The following is a 21,877-nucleotide window of genomic DNA, read 5'->3' on the forward strand; positions in this document are numbered from 1 at the left end:
ATAAAATGTAGATTAATTTAAGGTTAATTGTGTGTACTATTAAATAAAATTACTTAATGTTTTTAAAGAGTAGCCCCAATAAAAACTTTCTCTCATTGTAACTCTTGCTTTTGCTTTGATAACCCATTGAACATTTACAGCCTGATTTTCAAAACTGTGTAACGGTAAATTGACTGCCTGATTTGCACGCACACACTGCAAATTTGTAACATTTGCATTTACAGATTTGGATTCAGCATATGCAAATAATGAGTTATCTGTGCATCCAGACAGGCAGTTAAACTCACAAGTAGGCAACCAGATAGGAAAGTCCTATAGAACTTAATAGGGGTGGAGCCAATAAGCTTCTATAGAAACTACTCTAAAAACAGAATTCAATAGAGAACATCCGTTCTTTAGAACTTTAAACCAATTTATAGAATTCCATAGCAACTAGCATGGACATAATTCTCTATGAAATTCTACAGGTGGTTCAGAAATTCTATAGATAGGTATAATTGTTAAATTCTATAAGTTTTTTTTCCATAAGCTGCAAATGACCAATTGTTGCACAGAATTGGTGTAATTGTATACAAAAATTAAGCATGCCATTTTGAAAATAAGGCACTGTAACATTTAAAAATAAAAATATGCCTTTCAAAATTACAGCTTTTGGGAACAAATTTTACCTAGCAAGCTAGAAATCCTGTAGCAACAACCCTTATTCTGCCCCCATATGGCCTTTGAGAGAAGACATTCTACAATCTTTCTGTGACAACTACCAAGGTAAAAAGAACAGGAGTACTTGTGGCACCTTAGAGACTAACAAATTTATTAGAGCATAAGCTTTTGTGGACTACAGCCCACTTCTTCGGATGCATACCAAGGTGTAATGTGTACTGCAGTCAGGAAGTGTGATTCACTTGTTGATGCATTTACACCTTTGATCCAGCAATGGTCATATGCACATACACTTGCACAGATTTATGCCTCCATTTGGGAACAGGGTGTGAAGCTGTTATCAGCCAGAACACAGGTGCATATTAATACAATAAATAATCATTTGGGGAGATCATTTTGCTTATACCAGAATTTGGCCGTAAGTATTATGTCTTACAGCAATGTATGTGTGTGTACATACTTTTTCATGCACAAAAATTTTTAACAGGAGTTAGTAGTACAGGTGCTATAACAACTTGTTTTTTAATGTTGCAGATTTACAGATCTTTGGCCTGCTTTCACGTTCATGTGAACATGCCCTTAACATTTTGAGTTTGTACAATATATTTTATATTGCAAGTGATTTTCTTTCAATGTTTGTAGCAGGCTTCACTGGGGGCCAGCGGGCCTAGTGGGCAGGCCACAGCTCAACAGTCTCTCAGAGCCTTGGAATGGCCTTGCCAGGCAGTCTGAGGGCCCAGCAGCCAAGTTACAGTCAGCGTGGTGCTCCTGGGGTTCTTGCTATCAGACAGAGGAGGAGGGAAGGGTAAGGGGACCCAGGCCCTTCTGCTCCACCAGCTCCCAGTCCAGGGCCCCAGAGGAAAGAGGGGAAAAAGAGTCTCAGCCCCCTCTTAGCTGATTCACCAGACCAGCCTCCCCTGGGCCCCTTCATACCTCCCTGGTTCTCTCTTCGCTTTGGGGCATAGTCCCAACATTCTGCTTCCCTTTCAGAAGGGTGTTCTTCACACAGTGTCAACAATTCAGATAATCAGCTGGTGCATCCCCATTTTTCCCTGGTCAGGGTGAAGGGGGGTCAGGCCTCTATTCTCCCAGTCAGGTCTTACTCACACTCCAGATCCTTCCCCTGTAGATCCCTGTGTCCCAAAAGGTCCAGACAGTCTGTTTCTCCTTCACTACTTGACTGTCCGAGTCCCCTTTTAAGTAGATCCTCCATTTGGAGCATGCTCTGCAGCTGCTGAGGTTCAGGGCCTTCTTGGCCCAATACTGCTCCTTCACTCCTTTAGCCTTAGTATCAGGTCTGTAAACCCCATCACAATGTTATACATATTTTTTCCTCCATTATCTTGAAAGAATTGTTGGTTTAAGTATGAACAAGTGTACTTATTGCATAACACTATGGGCCAAATTCTGCTCATTTTACTCACACAAATAGTCCCATTAAAGTTAATGAGGCTATTGACATGAGTAAGCTTTGTTGCCGTGTCTGTTCCCATTTATAAAGATTGTCCTTTTCAGAAGCACAGTAGTTGCTTGACTCTCTCGTATGACATTGTTGTTAACATGTATCGCTACACTCCTTTGCTGCATTTCCCTTACTCTAAAGCATTTTTAATATATGGCAGCCTACATGTATTTTTTAATTTTCAACTTTCCTTTTATTAAAACATATCCATTCTATATTGCTATTTATTAATTTCAACAGCTTGATTAGAGACCCTCAGTTAAATCTGGGCTCTGTGGAAGTCTATGGATTGACCTCAGTGGGGACAGGATTTCACCCCCTGATTTGAACTGTAAAGCAAAAATGCAATCTGAGTTAAACATAATTTGACATTATGGGTTGTCCCCATCTCCTACTAACTGGGCCGTTGGGAAGATTCGGTGTTTAGCACAAAACACAGCCAAATTCGGCAGATTCTGGCCCACAAAGTTTAATATGCCTTGTTTTAACATATGTTTCTCCTCTGAGAAATCCTCTGTATGTACCCTGGGTCTTTTAAAGTGTCCTAGATGTGTGTTTAAAGAGTGAGCTTGGCTCTGTGCAGAGAGCCAGCACGAGGGGTGAAAGCCTGATCCCATTAACGTCAATGGCAAGCCTCCCATTGACTTCAGTGGGGCCGAGATTTCACCCAACAACTATCCACCCCCTATGTGGTTCTCAAATAGGACTAAGGGCTTGTCTATATGGCAAGTAATTCCCTGGCAAGCGAGTGTGTGAATCTCCAGAACAGCAGCTTGCCATGTAACGTCCAGTGTGGACACTGTTACAGCTTGCTGAAGTTCCAGAGCGTGCCTTGGCCTACTGCACTTTCAAGTGTTGGTGAGTCTTTGTGCTAGCCTCTCCATGGGCTTGATTTCACCTCACAAGATAGCAAACAAACAATTATAAATGGTTGAATAGAAAAGGGTAGATGTGATGCACTATCCCTGCTTTCTGACTCCTGTGTCTGCTTTCTACCACAAACTGTCCCGCACCAAGCAGATAGCAAAAATTGAGCATATGTTTCACAATCAAAACTTGTCTGTCGTCAGATGACAGACAGCCATACTATCCATTGTAGCCTCATGGAATGCTTGAAAGTATCCCAAAGACATTTAAACTCCTATCCACAAATAGAGTGATGCTAAGAAGAAAGAGCCAGGTACACACACACACACACTCTCTTCAGAGGGTAACATAATTCTGCTTTGTGTATTAAGATATATATGATAATACATGCTTTGATGTGGCTTGTACACAGTGTGTATATTATTAGAGATAATTAGGAAAGCAGTAACGTGGCCCAAATGATATAGTGTAAGCAACTTGATTTTTTTTTTCTTCTGCTGAAAATACATAACATATGTAAAGCAATTTCAGAAATGATCATTTAGTCTGAGTGTTATGGGGATATTTTCCTCCAAAAATCAAAGCAAAGATTGATTTTGAACTGTGCAATTTTGGGATTAAAACTTCATTTATTATACTTTATTGTGAGCTAACTTGAATCCAGCCATTAAGTAAGAAGACCATGTTACAGTAATCTTATCTGCTGTTTTACCTGTACCACAGATGATTGCAGTAAATTCGATGTGGCTTCCAAACTAACTTGAATACTTTAATGAAAGTATTTGAGTTCATTATCACCACATATAATGTAATTCCATCCTTAATTATGGGAAGCCAATCAGACATTTTCCTCAGTTGTATTGGTATAAGAGACGCCAGAAGATCCTGTCAGCCTGATCCAAAATCCACTGCAATCAATGGAAGCATGAACTTCAATGGGATTTGTGTCAGGTTTTATATTAAGGGTCTGCTCCCCAAAGGGGTTTTTGCCATTGACTTCTATGGGAATAGAATGAGGCTCATTGTGTTGTAATAGAACATCTCTAGGTGAAAAACAACATGGATATTCATAGCTTTGAGAAATGGACTAATGGGCCAAGACGTCATTGTTTTCCAGCTACAGTAGCCCACTGATGCTTTAAAGAAATATTATACACACACACACATACACATATACTATATATATATATAAAATATTAATACAGTAACAACACTGGGTAACATCTAATGTTAGATTTGCATAAATACGGGTCTATTTTTATGTAAATAGAATACTGTAGAGTATCTTCCACTCTTTTTCAGCATTGTTAAATTTGAGAAGAGCAATTGAATATTTGTCCTATTTTTATGTTAAAAAGTGAATGGGCTGAAATGGTAAATGTGAATGTAAATTTCTTATTGCAACTTTTATACTGAGTGTTTGCACTATTATAATTTCTGAAATCTAAAAAAAAAATAAAGGAAAAATCTGCTTGAGTAAACAGCTGCTGTTTCTTTTACTACGTTCTATACATTCACCACACTAAACTGTGCTTCAGAGGGCTCACAGCGCTGCTTTTACATTTGCATTCTAAGAACTCAAATCTAGAATTGCCATTGTACATTCAGGATTGCCTTGGACTACAAAATCCTATGGGCCCAATCCGTCTCCCATTTTAGTCAATGGGAGTCTTTGCATTTACTACAACCGGAGCTAGCTCAGGCCATATGCTCCCATTTATTGAGCTATGCAAAGGGAAGTTCAAATACTGGCACCGTGCATCCAGGGAGAAGAGTAGAAGGGAAATGGCAGCTAGATCATATGCTGCCACCCTAACAGCAGTCCTTCCCTGCAAGTAACATGTATTTAGGGATCCATACAATGTTCAGAATGGGTGGAGCAGCTGCTGTGTATGGCAGATCCCAAAGGAAGTCTGTGCTGAGTGAATGCTGCATGAAGACAGTGGGCTGGTCCACACACAAAGCTGCACTGGGTTAAACAGAACTGGTTTAAAACCAGATTTAGTCACATTAGCACAAAACCCCTGTGTGGATGTTCTTAAACTGTAGCTTGTGCTTAAATCAGTCCCTTAGAGATTTAAGGCCCAGAATAGGGCAGGTTTTTAATCTGAAATAAGAGTGTTCACAGGAGGTGGTGGCAGTGCTTAAAAAGTGTGAAGACAAAGCCTTGATGCTATGTTCATGGTGTGAAAAAGTGATGGGTACTACCAGAAAGCTTTATTCATTAATGGCCTGTTCCAAAGCCCATTGAAAGCAGTTGGGTCTTTCCATTGACTGTGATGGAGCATTGATCATCCCCTAGAGGGAAAGTCTGAAGCTATTGAGAAGATAAGCATAAAGAATTTACACTGCTTTGAGGAAAATTCATGCTGCATTCACTCAAAATGAGGCCTAGATGCTGCCCTCTGATATATACAAACAATTCTCACATATGTTCAATGGGGGCAGGTGGGGCTCAACCAAGGCATGGGCAGCCAGAGATAGATAATGAAACACTATTCTCTTCTATCTTCCTAGTGTATGATGGGGGAAAGGTATAGCAAAGAAGCAGGTTTTGCATTTTGATCTGAAAGCTGAGCGTGTCTTTACTCTGCTTTGGGAAATGGGTCCTGTAGTCAGAGCTTAGCACTGCAGAAAAGGTGATCTCAGAGGTACCTTGGAGAGACTTGAAGTGTGGAGTCCCCTTGTGATGGAAACCAGTCAGGATTCATGTGAAGGATTCTTTATTCAGCATGCTGGACTGTAGTTCCCAGACAGACTAGCTTGTTACTTAAAGAACACAGCTTATGCTGCACAGTGATCACAACGACACTGAATGTAACGAAGTTACGTCTGATTTACCCTGGTATAAGTGAGAGGTGTAGTATCAGACCTTAAATAACCATTTATTTTCATTCATTTTTTCTATGGAGCAGATTGTCACCTGGTGTAAATCAGTGGAGCTCCACTGATGTCCATGGAGATATGCTGAGTTACACTAGCTAAAGAGCTGGCCTTTTGTGGTTGGAATTCTTTTCCACATAAGTACTTAATACCATTTTTTTTAATATTAAAATTTGTAACTTTCACAGAGTTTCTCTAAACAATCTCAGTGAGACACTTTAGCTCATGCATCTGTGCTGATTAATGACCTTGCTCAAGTACCTTGAACCTTGGGAACAGTTTGTTTCCTCTTGTGCCCCCCTACACAGCTGAGCTGGGTCAGTAGCATAATCACACGCTCTGAGATTTTTGTATTGCTTAAGTAATGAAGTACTACAGGCAGTGTGCTACATTGCAATTGGTTCATAGCCTCAAGTGATATTCTGGGACAGGAAAGCCAAACCACCCAAGGAGTGGAATAACACTTCTTGCTGTTATGAAATAGTTTTATACCTTTAAAATAAAAGAGAACATTCTGTGCATTGGCTGGGCATTATTGGTTGGTTGTCACTGGGTTATACCTATGTCAAAGCATGCCGGTTTTATCCAGAGTTCTGCAGCCATTTCTTGAATCAGTAGGTCAATTGGGTTCCCATTGCTGATGGTGGAACATGATGTGCTGTCGCATAATGGACTGGAACAGTTATACACATACTAATTATGGCCTATATGCTGGCTGGGGCTGCCCACACACACATACCCAAAATGCCACAGCTGGAAAGGGAACCACATGTCAAAAACTGTCACTGTGATTCTGGCTCCCTATCAGGCCCATGGAGTTGTGCAGGGTATACTTGAGGATGGGACTTAGGGAGCCTGGCTCACACGGTTTGGTGCATATGAGTCCTGACCTGATCCTACACACCCAGTCCCATGCAGATTATTCCTGCTGCTGGCAGCAGTAGTAATGTGCATAGGTTTACTGTATATGAGGCCAAGAACAGTCAGAATATATGTGCTTACATTAACAAGGCATCACTTGAGCCCATTGTTTGAAACAGGTTTATGCTGTTCTCATGGCTGAAGCCAGAATTTGGCCCAATATTATTATAGTTTGCTATATATTTAGGATGAATATTGACTGAATAGTATAGGTGTCTACTTTACATTTGTTCTTAGCTAGACATGGGCTGAATATACCAGTGGATGCATCAATAGAAACAGTTGGTACGGTTCTAGCAATTGACATGTCATACAAGTGTTGTTAAACTACAACAGATACGGATCCTCAGCTATTGTTTATCAGTGTAAAGCCAATGCCTTCATTGCAGTTACAGCATTTTACACCAGCTGAGGTTCTTGCCCATAGAATGTAAGGCCAGAAGGTACTGTTATGACCATGTAGTCTGATCTCCTACATAACACAGACCATAGAGACAGGTTTCAGACTGGTAGCCGTGTTAGTCTGTATCAGGTGCCACAAGGACTCCTCATTGTTTTTGCTATCAAATTTATTTGGGCACAAGTTTTCGTGGGCTAGAACCCACTTCATTGGATAAATGAAGTGAAAAATATAGGAGCAGGTATAAATAATGAAAGGGGTTGTTTTACCAAGTGTGAGGTCAGTCTAGTGAGATAAATCAATTAACAGCAGGATACCAAGGGAGGAAAAATAACTTTTGAAGTGGTAAGAGAGTGGCCCATTACAGACCGTTGACAAGAAGGTGTGAGTAACAGTAGGGAGAAATGAGTATTGGGGAAGTTAAGTTTAGGTTTTGTAATGACCCAACCCACTCCCAGTCTTTATTCAGGCCTAATCTGATGGTATCCAGTTTGCAAATTATTGCCAGTTCTGCAGCTTTACGATGGAGTCCATAAACCAGGGAATCCTGGACGCCCCGTCATCTCAGGCATTGGCACCTTGACTGCAGGATTTTCTGGCTATGTAGACTCTCTCCTCAGGCCCTATGCTACCAGCACTCCCAGCTATCTTCAAGACACCACTGACTTCCTGAGGAAACTACAATCTTTTGGTCATCTTCCAGAAAACACTATCCTAGCCACTATGGATGTAGAAACTCTCTACACCAACATTCCACACAAAGATGGACTACAAGCTGTCAGGAACAGTATCCCCGATAATGTCACGGCAAACCTGGTGGCTGAACTTTGTGACTTTGTCCTCACCCACAACTATTTCACATTTGGAAATAATTTATACCTTCAAGTCAGCGGAACTGCTATGGGTACTTGCATGGCCCCTCAGTATGCCAACATTTTTATGGCTGACTTAGAATAACGCTTCCTCAGATCTCTTCCCCTTACATCCCTACTCTACTTGCGCTACACTGATGACATCTTCATCATCTGGACCCATGGGAAGGAGGCCCTTGAGGAATTCCACCAAGATTTCAACGATTTCCACCATACCATCAACCTCAGCCTGGACCAGTCCACACAAGAAGTCCACTTCCTAGACACTACAGTGCTAATAAGTGATGGTCACATAAACACCATCCTATACCAGAAACCTATTGACTGCTATACTTACCTACATGCTTCCAGCTTTCATCCAGACCACATCACATGATCCATTGTCTACAGCCAAGCTCTAACATACAACCACATTTGCTCTGATCCCTCAGACAGAGACAAACGCCTACAGAATCTCTATCAAGCATTCTTAAAACTGCAATACCCACCTGGTGAAGTGAAAAAACAGATTGACAAAGCCAGAAGGGTACCAAGACGTCACCTACTAAAAGACAGACCAAGCAAAGAAAGTAACAGAACGCCACTAGCCATCACCTACAGCCCCCAGCTAAAACCTCTCCAGCGCATCATCAAGGATCTACAACCTATCCTGAAAGATGATCCCTCATTCTCACAGACCTTGGGAGTCAGGCCAGTCCTTGCCTACAGACAGCCCCCCAACCTGAAGCAAATACTCACCAGCAACTATACACCACACAACAAAAACACCAACCCAGGAACCAAACCCTGCTACAAACCCCGGTGCCAACTCTATCCACATATCTATTCAAGGGACACCATCATAGCACCTAACCACATCAGCCACACCATCCGGGGCTCATTCACCTGCACATCTACCAATGTGATATATGCCATCATGTGCCAGCAATGCCCCTCTGCCATGTACATTGGCTAAACCAGACAGTCTCTATGCAAAAGAATAAATGGACACAAATCTGACATCAGGAATCATAACATTCAAAAATCAGTAGGAGAACATTTCAACCTCCCTGGTTACTCAATAACAGACCTAAAAGTGGCAATTCTTCAACAAAAAAACTTCTAAAACAGACTCCAATGTGAAGCTGCAGAACTGGAATTAATTTGCAAACTGGATACCATCAGATTAGGCATGAATAAAGACTGGGAGTGGTTGGGTCATTACAAAACCTAAACTTAACTTCCCCAATACTTATTTCTCCCTACTGTTACTCACACCTTCTTGTCAACGGTCTGTAATGGGCCACTCTCTTACCACTTCAAAAGTCATTTTTTCTCCCTTGGTATCCTGCTGTTAATTGATTTATCTCATTAGACTGACCTCACACTTGATAAAGCAACTCCCATCCTTTCATTATTTATACCTGCTCCTGTATTTTTCACTTCATTTATTTGATGAAGTAGGTTCTAGCCCACAAAAGCTTCTGCCCAAATAAATGTCTTAGTCTCTAAGGTGCCACAAGGACTCCTCGTTGTTTTTACAGCCCATAGAATTTCACCCAGTAATTCCTGCATCTTTTCAACAATTCAGTGCATTTTAGATCTGGGTTACAGTCTGACCACTCAAATGTGACACAAACTTTTTTGTTTATTAGTAGCTGGAACAAAGTAATGAAAATCCATCACTTACTGGTCACTGAGAGAGTTGGAGTTTAGACATTTCTTTGGCATTGGTCAAACTGCACTCGTATTGTTGCCAAAGGTTTTGGAAGCATCACTGACTGTTTTCCCCTCAAACTCTATAGTTACTATGTATGTTCATTGAACTTTGGCAATAATATCCTGTGCTGCTTAGCAACACTGCCAACAGAATTAGAAGGGAGCAGTCACATCAGAAAATACACAGCAAGTACAGAGGAAGGATTCCTGTTGAACATTAACTACGGTTGACTTCAACTCTGTAGAACCATGTAGAAATTGTATAGGAGGTCAAGTAACACACAAACAATGTGAAGACAGAGCACTATGTGGCATGAAGCTCTGACAGAAATGGATGGGCACAATGTGTGAGTGAGATGGAGTTCATGCAGAGGAATCATTGACATCACTATAAAGCAGATGATGTATTGATTTTCAGAAGGTTAATGACCTGTACAACTATCAAATGGTGCCTAGGTCATTATCAGCAAGGTAATTAGACAAAAGAGGTCAAACACTAAGTAGCCAGCTCATAGGGCAAAATAAATATTTTCCCTTGATTGGCATTCCCTGTCATTTTAAAAACAACCACCTATGTATTACAATCCCCTTTTAATAAATTAAAAAGTGCCATAGTGATTTTATCCCATGATCCACTGAAAACATTTGAAGGCATTAAAAAAATCTTTAAATACATAAGACCCAATTCTCCTCCTGCAGACGCAAGTGGGGCTCCTAGTGAAATTATATATTTGAGGAGCATATTGGGCCATTGGGGTGTAGGTGGTAATAAAATACTCATTTCTGAGCTTGTACATGAATTTTTACCTCCCCCACCTAGCTCTGTCTATGCAATATATCTCACCTATGTGCTCTTCAATGCTTTGTTTATGCCAGTACTGGCAGCATATCAATCCAGAAAAGGTTCTGCTAGCAGGATGCTAACCTTTACTCCTTGGCTATGTAGGGATGTGGGGGAACCTAGGCCAAAATGGATGCCTAAAGTTAAAGGCAATTAAAGAGAAGATGTTCAAGAGTACAAAGGGCCGATAGGCACCCAGCTTCCAATGATTTTCAGACTCCATTTAAGCCTTTGAAATTTTTACCCTGAAGCCATATTTTGGCACCTAACTAAGGGGTGGAGGGCTTCTCCCCAAGGTTGCTGAGCATCTACAAAACCTATTGATTTCACCTTTGGCATGAAAGGGTCAATGCTATTCCTCAATAGACGATAGGCCACCAGAAGCAGGACCATCACCTTTATGTTGTTTAAAAAAAAAGGTTATTTGTGGCTATTTAAGGGTAACAGTGCCATGCAACTATTGACTGACTATGAGTTAAACATTTCAAAAGAAGCCAAAGCCCACCCTCCCCTCCCCAGCTCTTTAATGGCTAGCTGTTTTAGGAGCCTGTATCATTGTCAAATGAAATTTAGGTGCCTAGGAGACAACAGTGAATTGGACTTAGGCTCCTAAGTGCCTAAATCCTTAGCAACAATGAGTCTTAGGTTCCTAAATCTGTTAGACATTGTGACACTGAACACAACAATGCCTAAATATCTTTAAATACCTACTTCTAGGTGCCTTATGAGCTTGGGGAAGCTCTTTGGCCTGTGTAATACTGGAAGTCAGATGATCACAATGGTCTCATTGAAATTTGTGATTCTAAATCAGTCCTTTTTTAAAAAAAAAAAAAAAAAAAACATCACTCAGGGTCATGATTTTTAGGGCACCTAAATCTACAGGCAGGCACCTCTGAAAAATCCAACTAGGATCTTTAGGCACCTAAATACCTATCTAAATTACTTTTGAAAAATGGGACAGGATTCTAAATCACCTAGGCCCGTGACCTTAAAAATGTAGTTTTACTTCTTTCGTCATTTACTTTATTTCTTCTGTCTTCTTCTCCCCATCCCATTCCTGCCAGCTAGCTCATTTTTTTCTGCTGTATATTTGCTCTTGTTCTTGCCTCTCCCATCCATTCTACTTCTATTCTAGCTGTCATTGCATTATGTGCGTTCATGCTATGTTCTCCATCAAGCCCACCCTCCTCCCAGCCTCATTTTCATCTCTCCAAACTGAAGAGTGTCCACTGACATCACACCACAGACAGACGGTGAAGATGGCAATGGGGAATTGGAGAGGAGGAAGCAAGAGTCTTTTTTTTCTGCTGCATGGAAGATTTTGTTCTCCATGGGATCTGGAACCTTTGCACCAAAGGCCAGCAGAATGGTAGCATGAGCAATAGTGAAGGGACCATTCTAGGGGGTCTGACCTCCTGCATAACAGTCGAAGAACCTGACTTAGTACTTTCTAGTAGATGAGGGATGGTCCAGTGGTTTGGACACTATCCTAGCCCTTAACAAAGGTGGATTCAATTCTCTGCTTTACCTAAAGCTTCCTAAGTCACTTAAACCTGTTTTTTAGGCATTGCTGTTCTCAGCATAACAATACCTAACTGATTTAGGAGCCTAAGGGATTTAGGCACTTAGGACTCAAAAGCCCATAGACTGGCAATGGAATTCAGACTCCTAAGTGTCTAAATCTCTTTGGAAAATGAGATTTAGGTTCCTAAATCTGTTAGGAGGTGAGAGGCTGAGTGTGGCCACATTTAAGTTGCTTTAAAAATCTGAGCCTTAACTGCTAAGTCCCTATAAAATGGGGCTAATACTTGCCTGCCCCACAGGGATGTTGTGAGGATAAATACATTAAAGACTGTGAGGCACGTTGAGAGATATTGATAAAAAGCATTATATAAGAAATAGGTATTTTTGTTATAGCTGCATCAGGACCAAAGTTAGAGGCGAGTTCAACATGTGAAGTTTAGATGCCAATCTAAACCACCCCCCTCTGGCATGAGAAAGATCACAGTGGCCCTACTCTGAGCACAAACCCCTGCTTCCATTTCCCTCAAAAGAGACAAATCGGCAGATTAACCAATAGCAATACTCGCCTGCAAATCAGCACCGAAATTACCGAAAAACTCCCTTCTTGTGGGCATTCCAGAAAAGATGGGTCCTGAAAGAGGAATTGGAATAAAGCAAAGGGAAATGGTTTTGTGAAATGGAGTTCTATGCCTAGGGGGCAGTATGGAAAAAGACGCAGGTACAGGACAGAGTTATACAGAGGCTTGAGGCAAGGATGAAAAGTTTCAACTTGCTCTGATATACAATAAGAAATCAGTAAAGGGCTGCATAAGATATGTATACACAGCAAAAGCTGTGTGCAAGCTGGCTTACCTGAGCTAGCTTGAATCCAACTAGTATGGGTAACATTAATAGCGAAAACAGCACAGCCTAGGCTTCAGTGCAAGTAGTCCAAGTGGGACACAGGCCTGGGTATGAATGTGGCTTGCTAGCCCATGCTGTGTCCTCCTCGTCCCATCCTGCGGCTCCATGTAGATGTACCCATAGAATGAAGTGATGCAAAATTACTTAGAGCCACAAAATAATACTCAGAGCCTCAACTGCCTAGCATTACACAGTGATGTTTGCATCATAGCCCTGCTGAAACAAGCAACAATGTTGTGTCCCAGTGTGACACAGCACGGCAATAAAAACACGCCAATGCTATGTCGGGACATCACTCTCTGCACTGCACTATATAAGGAATTGACTTTCCAGCTCTCCAAGGTACAGTAACGACCTAGCTGGTTCTTTCACCAAGCCACAACACCTCGGGTTTGAAAAACTAACTACTAATATTCAAAATGAGGTAAGGGCTGGTCTACTTTCTCCTATGTTTGTTAAGAACTGAGGGCTTTACTCTGGGATTTTTGCCCAGCCACAAATGTCTCAAAACAGCTTTTGTTCAGTTCTCTAAATGTTCTTGTCAGGAACCTCCACTGGGAGTCTATGAAATAAATAGCTTATTCTGAACAAACTGCTTATTTTCAGGATGTTTACTTGTGCAAGCCATGTGATTGTGTGCCTCCATTTCTCAAGTTCTCTTTCAATTCCTGTGGGGCACATAACTTAAACCAAGCAGCTTGCCCCATATACTGACAGATTGTTATTCCTAAATGGCATCTCCTAGTTCTCTATTTATAGTGCAATTATTAATACAGCTAACAAGGGGTGATTTAGTGCTCTAAGATTAGGTTTGCTATACCTAGACTCCTCGGAACTGCAAGTTCAAATCCCAGCAAGGTCAACTCAGCCCTTCCTCCTTCTGTCATAGATTAAATACATTCCATGCACTTTAAAATGTGGGGGTCACTTGGATAAGACACTGAAATGAGGTCAGGTCTTGGCTGTGCTGTGTGGATATTACAGATCACATGGCACATTCTGAGAAGGGAGTTGGTTCAGTGTCCTTGTAAGTGGACCCCACCAACAAAGTTTGTTTTGCAATATCCTGTGCATAAGTTGTTTACCATCTTGCACCTCAGAGGTGGCTGTAGTTCAGTGGTGACACTGTGCATATATAATTTCTAAGGCTAAGATTTTGTCACAGATATTTTTAATAAAAGTCAGGGACAGGTCATGGGCAATAAAGAAAAATTCATGGAAGCACGTGACCTGTCCTTCACTTTTACTAAAAATATCCAGGGGGAGCTGCTGGGTCTTCACAACCCCCTCGGCGGCTGGGCAGCTGCAGGGGCCCCACTCAGAGCTCTGTGGGCTCCCACTGCCTATGGTGTCTCAGAGCTTTGGGATCCCCCATTGCCCACGGCAGCCGGGAGCTCTGGGGTCCCCCCCCCCGTTGCCCGCGGTGGCCAAGAGCTGCAGCCTACCCCAGCCATCTGCAGGAGCCAGGTGCAGCGGGGTACCCCCACCGCCCACGGCTGCCCGGAACTCTGGAGGCCCCTGCTACCCATGGTGGCTGGGAGCTGCGGAGTCCCCCTGCCGCCAGTGGTGGCTGGGAGCTCGGGGGGCCCCGCCACCATCAGCGGGGGGACTCTGCAGCTCTTGGCCACCACGGCCGAAGTCATGGAAGTCTCTGGAAGTTACAGATTCTGTTACTTCCATGACCTCCGTGACAAAATTGGAACCTTAATAAATTTCTAATAGGCACTGAAAGTTAAATTGGGTGCTATATGTAGACTCTATCATTTCAGTTCTGCACATTTCTCATTCAGGAACTGATATTTGGGGGGGCATTTTAAATTAAAATTATTATTTTTTTTAAATTAATGGAGATATCCTCTCTCCTAGAACTGGAAGAGACCTTGAAAGGTCATCAAGTCCAGCCCCCTGCCTTTACTAGCAGGACTAAATACTGATTTTGCCCCAGATCCCTAAGTAGCCCCCTCAAGGATTGAGCTCACAACCCTGGGTTTAGCAGGCCAATGCTCAAACCACTGAGCTATCCCACCCACTTATTTTAAGATAAAGATTTGCCATTTCCACAACTGAACATGTCCTTAGCCTACAAACTCTAGAAAGATTCTATCCCCAGTTCCCTGTGATGAGCCTCATTTTGTTTTTGTTTTTTCTTCTCTTTGAAATTTGGAGCAGATTAGAGGTGCCAAATTTGTGATTAGGGGAATTTAGAGGGTGAATTACCATCCCCCACTACAACAAAGGATTCTGGGAAGCTATTTGGGCTACAAGAGCCCAAATGTAGGTGAAACCTAAAACATCTGACTTGGAACCAAGAGAGTGATGCCAAACAAGTCTACTTGCGTTGAGTAGGTCCAGTAGGACTGGTAAAACTTTGTTTCGTAGATTTCAAGGCCAGAAGGGGACCACTGCAATACTTCAGTGTGACCTCCAGTATAACACAGGCCATGGAACTTCCCCAAAATAATTCCTATTGCAGGTCTTTTAGAAAAAACATCTAGTCTTCATTTTAAAATGATCAGTGACGGATAATCTGCTATGAACCTTGGTAAATTGTTCCAATAGTTAATTACTCTCACTGTTAAAAATTTACATCTTGTTTTCAGTCTGAATTTGTCTAGATGGAATTTGTCTAGCTGGCTTCATTACTGCCAAAACAATTAAAAGCTATGGAATGGTCCTCACACTAGAGACCCTAATGTTCCAGTATGTGTTGTTTTGGGTTGGTTTTTCTTTTGTCTCCTGTTTATCTGTTAAAATGAGTGATCTGGAGGGAGGGAATCTATCTGACTATAGCAAAAGACTTATCACACTTTATGGTTAGCCTCATCAGACACTTCTATTGGAAATGAAGTCTAGAACAGAACTCCAACTTTAGAAGAGAACTAATGTTCAATTTAATATAGTTAAACTTTAACCAATGCTTGTGATTATTTTATTTCTTTAATTAAAGTGCTTATTAGGGAAGGCTTTTTAAATTAGCTGCTAGTTACCCCTAAGTTTTATTAATTAAAAAGAATCCCACTTAATACTACTAGCTCTGTAACTACCTGAACTGGGCTTCTATAGAAACAAATATTATTTTCTTTTAAAATCATGATTTAATTAAAGGAAAAATATCTGTGGCTGCAGACACCTTTCATAGGGAAAAAAAAAGCAGCTCCTCTAATCTATAATGTCTATTACAATGCAGCAGAAACTAATTTTCTTTTAGAAAAGATATAACTGCAGAAAAGAAATGAAAGTAGTCCTGAGGAGAAATATCTTTAAAAGGATGTTTTAATGGTTTTTAAAGTGTTAATGTTCCTGATTCTCTAGGGCTTCTCATCCTGTGTTGCTTAACACCTGTGCAAAATGGGTGTAAAACTCTACTAAACCCAAATGTTAGTATTTGGCACAGGTGCAAAGGGTGGCAGGCAGCAGAGAATCGGGCCTCACTTCTTCAGTAGAAGAACTGATTGTTTTGTTGTTGTAAGATCTTTTTTGCTCTATTTTGTTTGGAGTGTAGACATTAGTTGGTTTAGTTTAAACAGCTGTTTAAATAGTTAAAACTACAAATTTTATAAAAGAACTGTTTTATAAAATACAAAATGTATAAGAACACTGACCCAATACTTGCATGACCTTCAAAAAAAAATTTATATCTATATCTATATCTATATATATATATATATATATATATATATATATATATCTATATATCTTAAAAAGTCAAAGGTTCCTCTGCAAGCATTTGTGGCATTATTAAGACCCCTATATTGTATATGGCTGTGCCTGGGCAGATTCCTACTACAGGGTCTGGCCAGAACACCTAAAGCAGAGACCAGAACTGCTTTTTTGCTTCTTCTTTAGGTGTTGGTGTTGTCTTCAGATCTTGCAGGATCCTGACATTAGGGCCTGGCAGGTAAGTAAAAGAAGGAATTATTTTCAAATACATTGACTTTATAGTCAATTTGAGCATAGCTGAATGCAGCATATGGTCTGATCCTGTCCCACTGAAATCAAGGAGAGTGTTGCCACTGACTTCGAGCTCTTGCTCAGAGTAGAGAGGAATATTCTCAGATTGTTAATTTCTTGGGTTTTCTCTCTTTTTATAGTGAAGTTTCACTTCTATAATTGGGTTACACTACACTGATTGACTTGGAATGGAGCAGTTATCCCTTACCACTGAAATTCTGCAATCTAAGTGGATTATTAGCTCTCTGTACTGACCTAGGAGGAACCTGAGTATCCCAACCACCATTATTTTAATGAATGTTTCAGGTATCCTGAAATATCTTTAAATAAATGAAGGTCCTAGTGTACAGCTCCACACCTGAGAGTTCCTCCTTCTCTTATTTTTTTTAAAAGAAAAGTGCATATATCAGTTGTGCAGTAAGCAATCTTCTAATGCTCCTTCCTTTTATTTTAAAATGACATTTCTTCAAACATTTCCAGTGCACTAGTCCTCAAAGAGGAGTAACTCCATGTAACTTCTGAGCACAAATAAAAGCACTTGGTAATATTTTTCTTTAAACACTTGGGTGATTTAAACTGCCCCCCCCCCCCCCCCCCCCCCCCCCCCCCGAATAATTCTTGGGCTGCAGATTGTTCTATTACAATGGAATATACATTTTGCAGTTCAAGCTACTTAATTAGCTTGTTATATATTTGACAGTACATTACACAAGTCAAAGTTGATGCTGTATTTAAATATGGCATTTAAGAGAGTAACAAACAAACAAATGCATAACTTGTGGCAGAGAATATACATGATAGAGTTTTACAATGAAAATGCCCTAATAGTGGCTTGCTCATGCCTAGTGTGCTATCATGTTACACATGGTAATAGATTCCATAGTCCTTCAAAGACTTATTTATTTTATTTTTATTTTTTTATTTTTTTGCATTGAAGAACATAACCGAATTAGAAGATGTCAGAGGAAGAAGATTCTTTCTTAAATGTCAAAAGATCTTTGAAAAAGGCAGTAGTGAAACATAGCACTCCGGTGGATTCAATGTTCTCCCAAACTATGTTATCTCTGGTGGATATGACGAATCAATCTATCAGAGAACAAAACATAAGTAAGAGAGTCTATGGGTCTCCAATGCCAAAATCATCTTTCCAGAAACAAGCATCGTCCCAAGAACAACTAATGCACCTTGACAAGCTCATTTCTCAAGTCACTTTTCCAAGAAAGCTTTCCACAGTATTGGACCCAGAGGAATCAAGTGAAGAGATGAGCCTCAGCTCTTGGGCTGCAGTTCCTAGAAGAAGACTTTCAACAGTGTTGGCTTCAGAGGAACCCAGTGAAGAGCCAAGCTTCAAGACAATGGTTCCCCCTATAGTAAGTGCAGCAGTTGAAGTCCCTGCTGAACCATCTAAGAAGACAGCCAAAGTAACTTCTAAAGGTGTATTTGCATGGCTGGTTACTGAAATTCCTGGGATAAAAGATCCCACAGTAAGAAAAAGAAGAAAAAGGAAGCTTGAAAAAAAACTTTTGGTAAATACACTTTTCATACATTTTCTGAGGTGATTAAGTTATGTGACATTCTACCAATATCTGGCAGGTGAATCCAAACCTTTTCAGTGACTGTTCAGGACAGTCTTAAATCTGCTGATAAATTGTGTAATTTATATTCTTTGCTTGAACTATTCTAGCATGAATACTCACAAAGTAAATGTGTAGCCCATATGCTCAGATATCTGCCAACAGCAAATTTCAAATAATATTTTTGAATATATAACTCAACTTATGAGATGTTGGTTAGTTACACAAGTCATGTGGTTCTGTTTCAGTTCCCTGGTTGGATAACCTGTTACTCTCTTAAATGCCATATTTAAATACAGCATCAACTTTGACGTGTGTAATGTACTGTCAAATATATAACAAGCTAATTAAGTAGCTTGAACTGCAAAATGTATATTCCATTTTAATAGAACAATCTGCAGCCCAAGAATTATTTCCTTGCAGAAACTAGTGATTAATTTCAAATAACAAATACATTTGAGACTCTCTCAATCTTTGTGAAGACAATACACAAAGGAAAAAATAGTTAAGTAATAGAACCCACATTCTCCCATAACAAGCACTACCTCTTGAATTAAGGGAAAATCTCCATTGATTGTTACCATTAAATGCCCCATGTCTGTGTCATGAAGGGCGTGGAAGTCACGGATTCCATGACTTTCTGCAACCTCCATAACTTCTGCAGCAGCCAGTGTGGCTGGCCTCAGGGACTGCCTGAGCAGTGGCAGGCCCTGGGGACCACCTGAGCAGCGGCTCTCCAGAGGCCCCCCAGAGCAGCGCTGCCCTGCCCCTCTCTCCTCTCTTTTCCCCCTCCCCCCCCCCAGTTAAGATGTAGTCAGGGGTATTTATAGTAAAGGTCATGGGCCGTGAATTTTTGTTTATTGCCCGTGACCTGTCCATGACTTTTACTAAAAATACCCATGGCTACATCATAGCCTTACTCACTACATGAATTTAAGCAGTTCAGATTTCATCCAGAAAGGAGCTATGGTGCACATACACAGTAGCCTCCCTTATAACTGGGCTTTCCATACAAACATCTTTAGTAAAACTTGTTGAGAAAAATTGAAATTCAGCAGGTGGGGGATATTTTTGCAAGTTTTTTGGGGGGGAAGGCGATTTTCTTTGTGTGGGGTTTTTTGTTGTTGTTGTTCAAAACATTGGATGTGCAAGTTCAGTTATAGACCTGGTCCAGATACTTCAAAACCCTGGCTTTTTTAATTTGACCATCAAGGAGAGTGTTACAAAATTTCAAACAACCTTCATCCCATTTTTTTCACCGGCTCTAATCTTTAGGAGGGTTGTACTCGTGTTGCATTTATGTGTGTCCTTTTAATAGTGATTAATGCTAAGTATTGCTCACTGGAAACCTGAATTTCTCTGTGAAAAATGTTAAGGTTTTTGCTTTTCATCGTAATTTGGAACAAATTCCCTCCCTCCCTCCCCCCGCCAAAAAAAAACCCCTTCAATTTCTTGCTAAAGTGAAATTCTACAATATTTTGTTTAGGATCAACAAAACAAAATATGCTTCCTGGAAACCACAGCTGCCAAGGAGCTGGGGAAGTAGACAGGTGGATAACTTGTCAGGAAACCAGGGAGGTTTCTGTCGGAAACTAGCCTGGGTTACATCAGGCTTAATCAAAATCTATATGTTACTATTTCAATAAAATAAGTATTTTCTGTTGGAAAACTTCCACACCGTTCTAATGCAAAGTTTGCTCACATTTGGTGGATTAATTAATATTTTTGCCTCTATTTTGCAATGACTATTTGTCTTCTATAAACCTCTTCTGGGAACATGCTTAATATTACGTTTTGGAGATAAACTGGTAAATATGCAGAATGAAGAAACAGATTCTTGGTTGGAGGCTGCATGAATTGAGTTTGCAAAGAATTACATTTATCATGCTTCAAGATCAAACTATAAACAAGCCAAAATAACAATGGAACAAAACAACACAAAAAGATTGAACTCCTAGTCGAAAGCTGGAGAGCATAAATGAAGCTACTGCAGGTCGCTGCTTTAAAGTTAGGCCCTCATCTCTGGGATTTGCTTCTAATGAAAACCTGTCAAATCCTGCTCCTTTTTAGAACACCCATAGCCTTTGTCTTCACAGGTGGAAACTTTCCCAGCAATTCAAACTGGTTTTAAACCCGATGTCAGCACTAATGTAGGAAAGGTTCCAGTTACTGGATCCTTTCATTATTTATTTGTTTTAAATATCTGGTTTAGTTAAGCCTTAGACCTAGTTTGAAATTTAGGGAAATGTGTGTGGACAAAGAAAGGCATCTTACGTAGGCTTTCTCCAGGCTTTCCACTAAGTACTGACTCCACCTCCTGCAATTTCGTCTACTGGCTGTCACAAAGTAGAGTCCTTCTGTTAACTTCCATGGGCTTTGGATCAGGCGATTTGCCCAGACTCGGCATCAGCTTCTGATAGTTGTTATGCCAGTGTTAATCCATAGTAACTATTACCATTAGTGCAGTAAAACTGCTGTGTAAGTAGTGTGGAAGAAGAATCAGGCTTTTACTAAATAGAGCAGATGTTTGGTTTGTTTGTTAATTGCAGAAAAAAGTCCTGTCACGTTGGCTGTACAGAACAGTTTGCTAAGCTAAACATTTTTCTATTTAAAATAGGAAGCAAAACAACGAGAATGGGAATTACGTCAACTTAAAAATATCGAAGAGGCGACTAGACATGAGCTGACAATTGAAGAAGTCTGATGTAGTGAATTCCCAAATGAGTATTGCTGCACTCTGTACAACTGGAAAAAGTGGTTCCATTAAACTATAGATTCGGCTATTGGGTCTGCTGTAACTGTGTGGCAAACAGAGCGGGGAGGAAAGGATGGCATTAAAGCAAACCTGTAGCAAATTTTTTAAATAAGGAACCCCAGAGCTTTAAGAGACCGATGCCAAGGGGGCAGATCCTCAGTAGAGCCCATGCCACTGACACCAGCTTAAGAGCAGGCCCAGGGGGTGGGAAACTGCCCCCCTAAGGGTTATACTTCATCTTGTGAGGGCCTACGTTTCTTCACGTAATATCTAAGGCTATATCTACACTACAGTGGTGCAGCTGCATCACCATAGGGCTGCTGGTGAAGATGCTCTAAGCCAACAGGAGAGAGCTCTCCCCTTGGCTTAATAATTCCTGCCAACATAGCACTGTCCATGCCAGCACTTAGGTTGGTATAACTTATGTCGCTCAGGGTGTGGATTATTCACACCCCCGAGTGACGTAAATTATACCAAAGTAATTTGTGGCGTAGACATAGCCTAAATCTTCTAGGACTTTGGATGTAGCTTAAATAACATGAGTAACTGCTTCACCAGGCTGCTTG

The 21,877-nt window shown here is 40.8% G+C and overlaps 1 protein-coding gene across 1 annotated transcript; it reads left to right on the plus strand.

Annotated features, from left to right (window-relative positions):
- The first annotated feature begins 17,938 nt into the window (after positions 1-17,938).
- On the plus strand, positions 17,939-21,260 carry LOC117871733 (coiled-coil domain-containing protein 201-like). The gene is made up of 2 exons (XM_034759499.1): positions 17,939-18,508; positions 21,174-21,260. Exons 1-2 carry the CDS (start codon positions 17,939-17,941, stop codon positions 21,258-21,260), a joined length of 657 nt encoding a protein of 218 aa, XP_034615390.1.
- Positions 21,261-21,877: the final 617 nt, after the last annotated feature.

This window comes from Trachemys scripta, chromosome 2 (genome assembly GCF_013100865.1).
Source record: "Trachemys scripta elegans isolate TJP31775 chromosome 2, CAS_Tse_1.0, whole genome shotgun sequence".
Taxonomy (NCBI): domain Eukaryota; kingdom Metazoa; phylum Chordata; order Testudines; family Emydidae; genus Trachemys; species Trachemys scripta.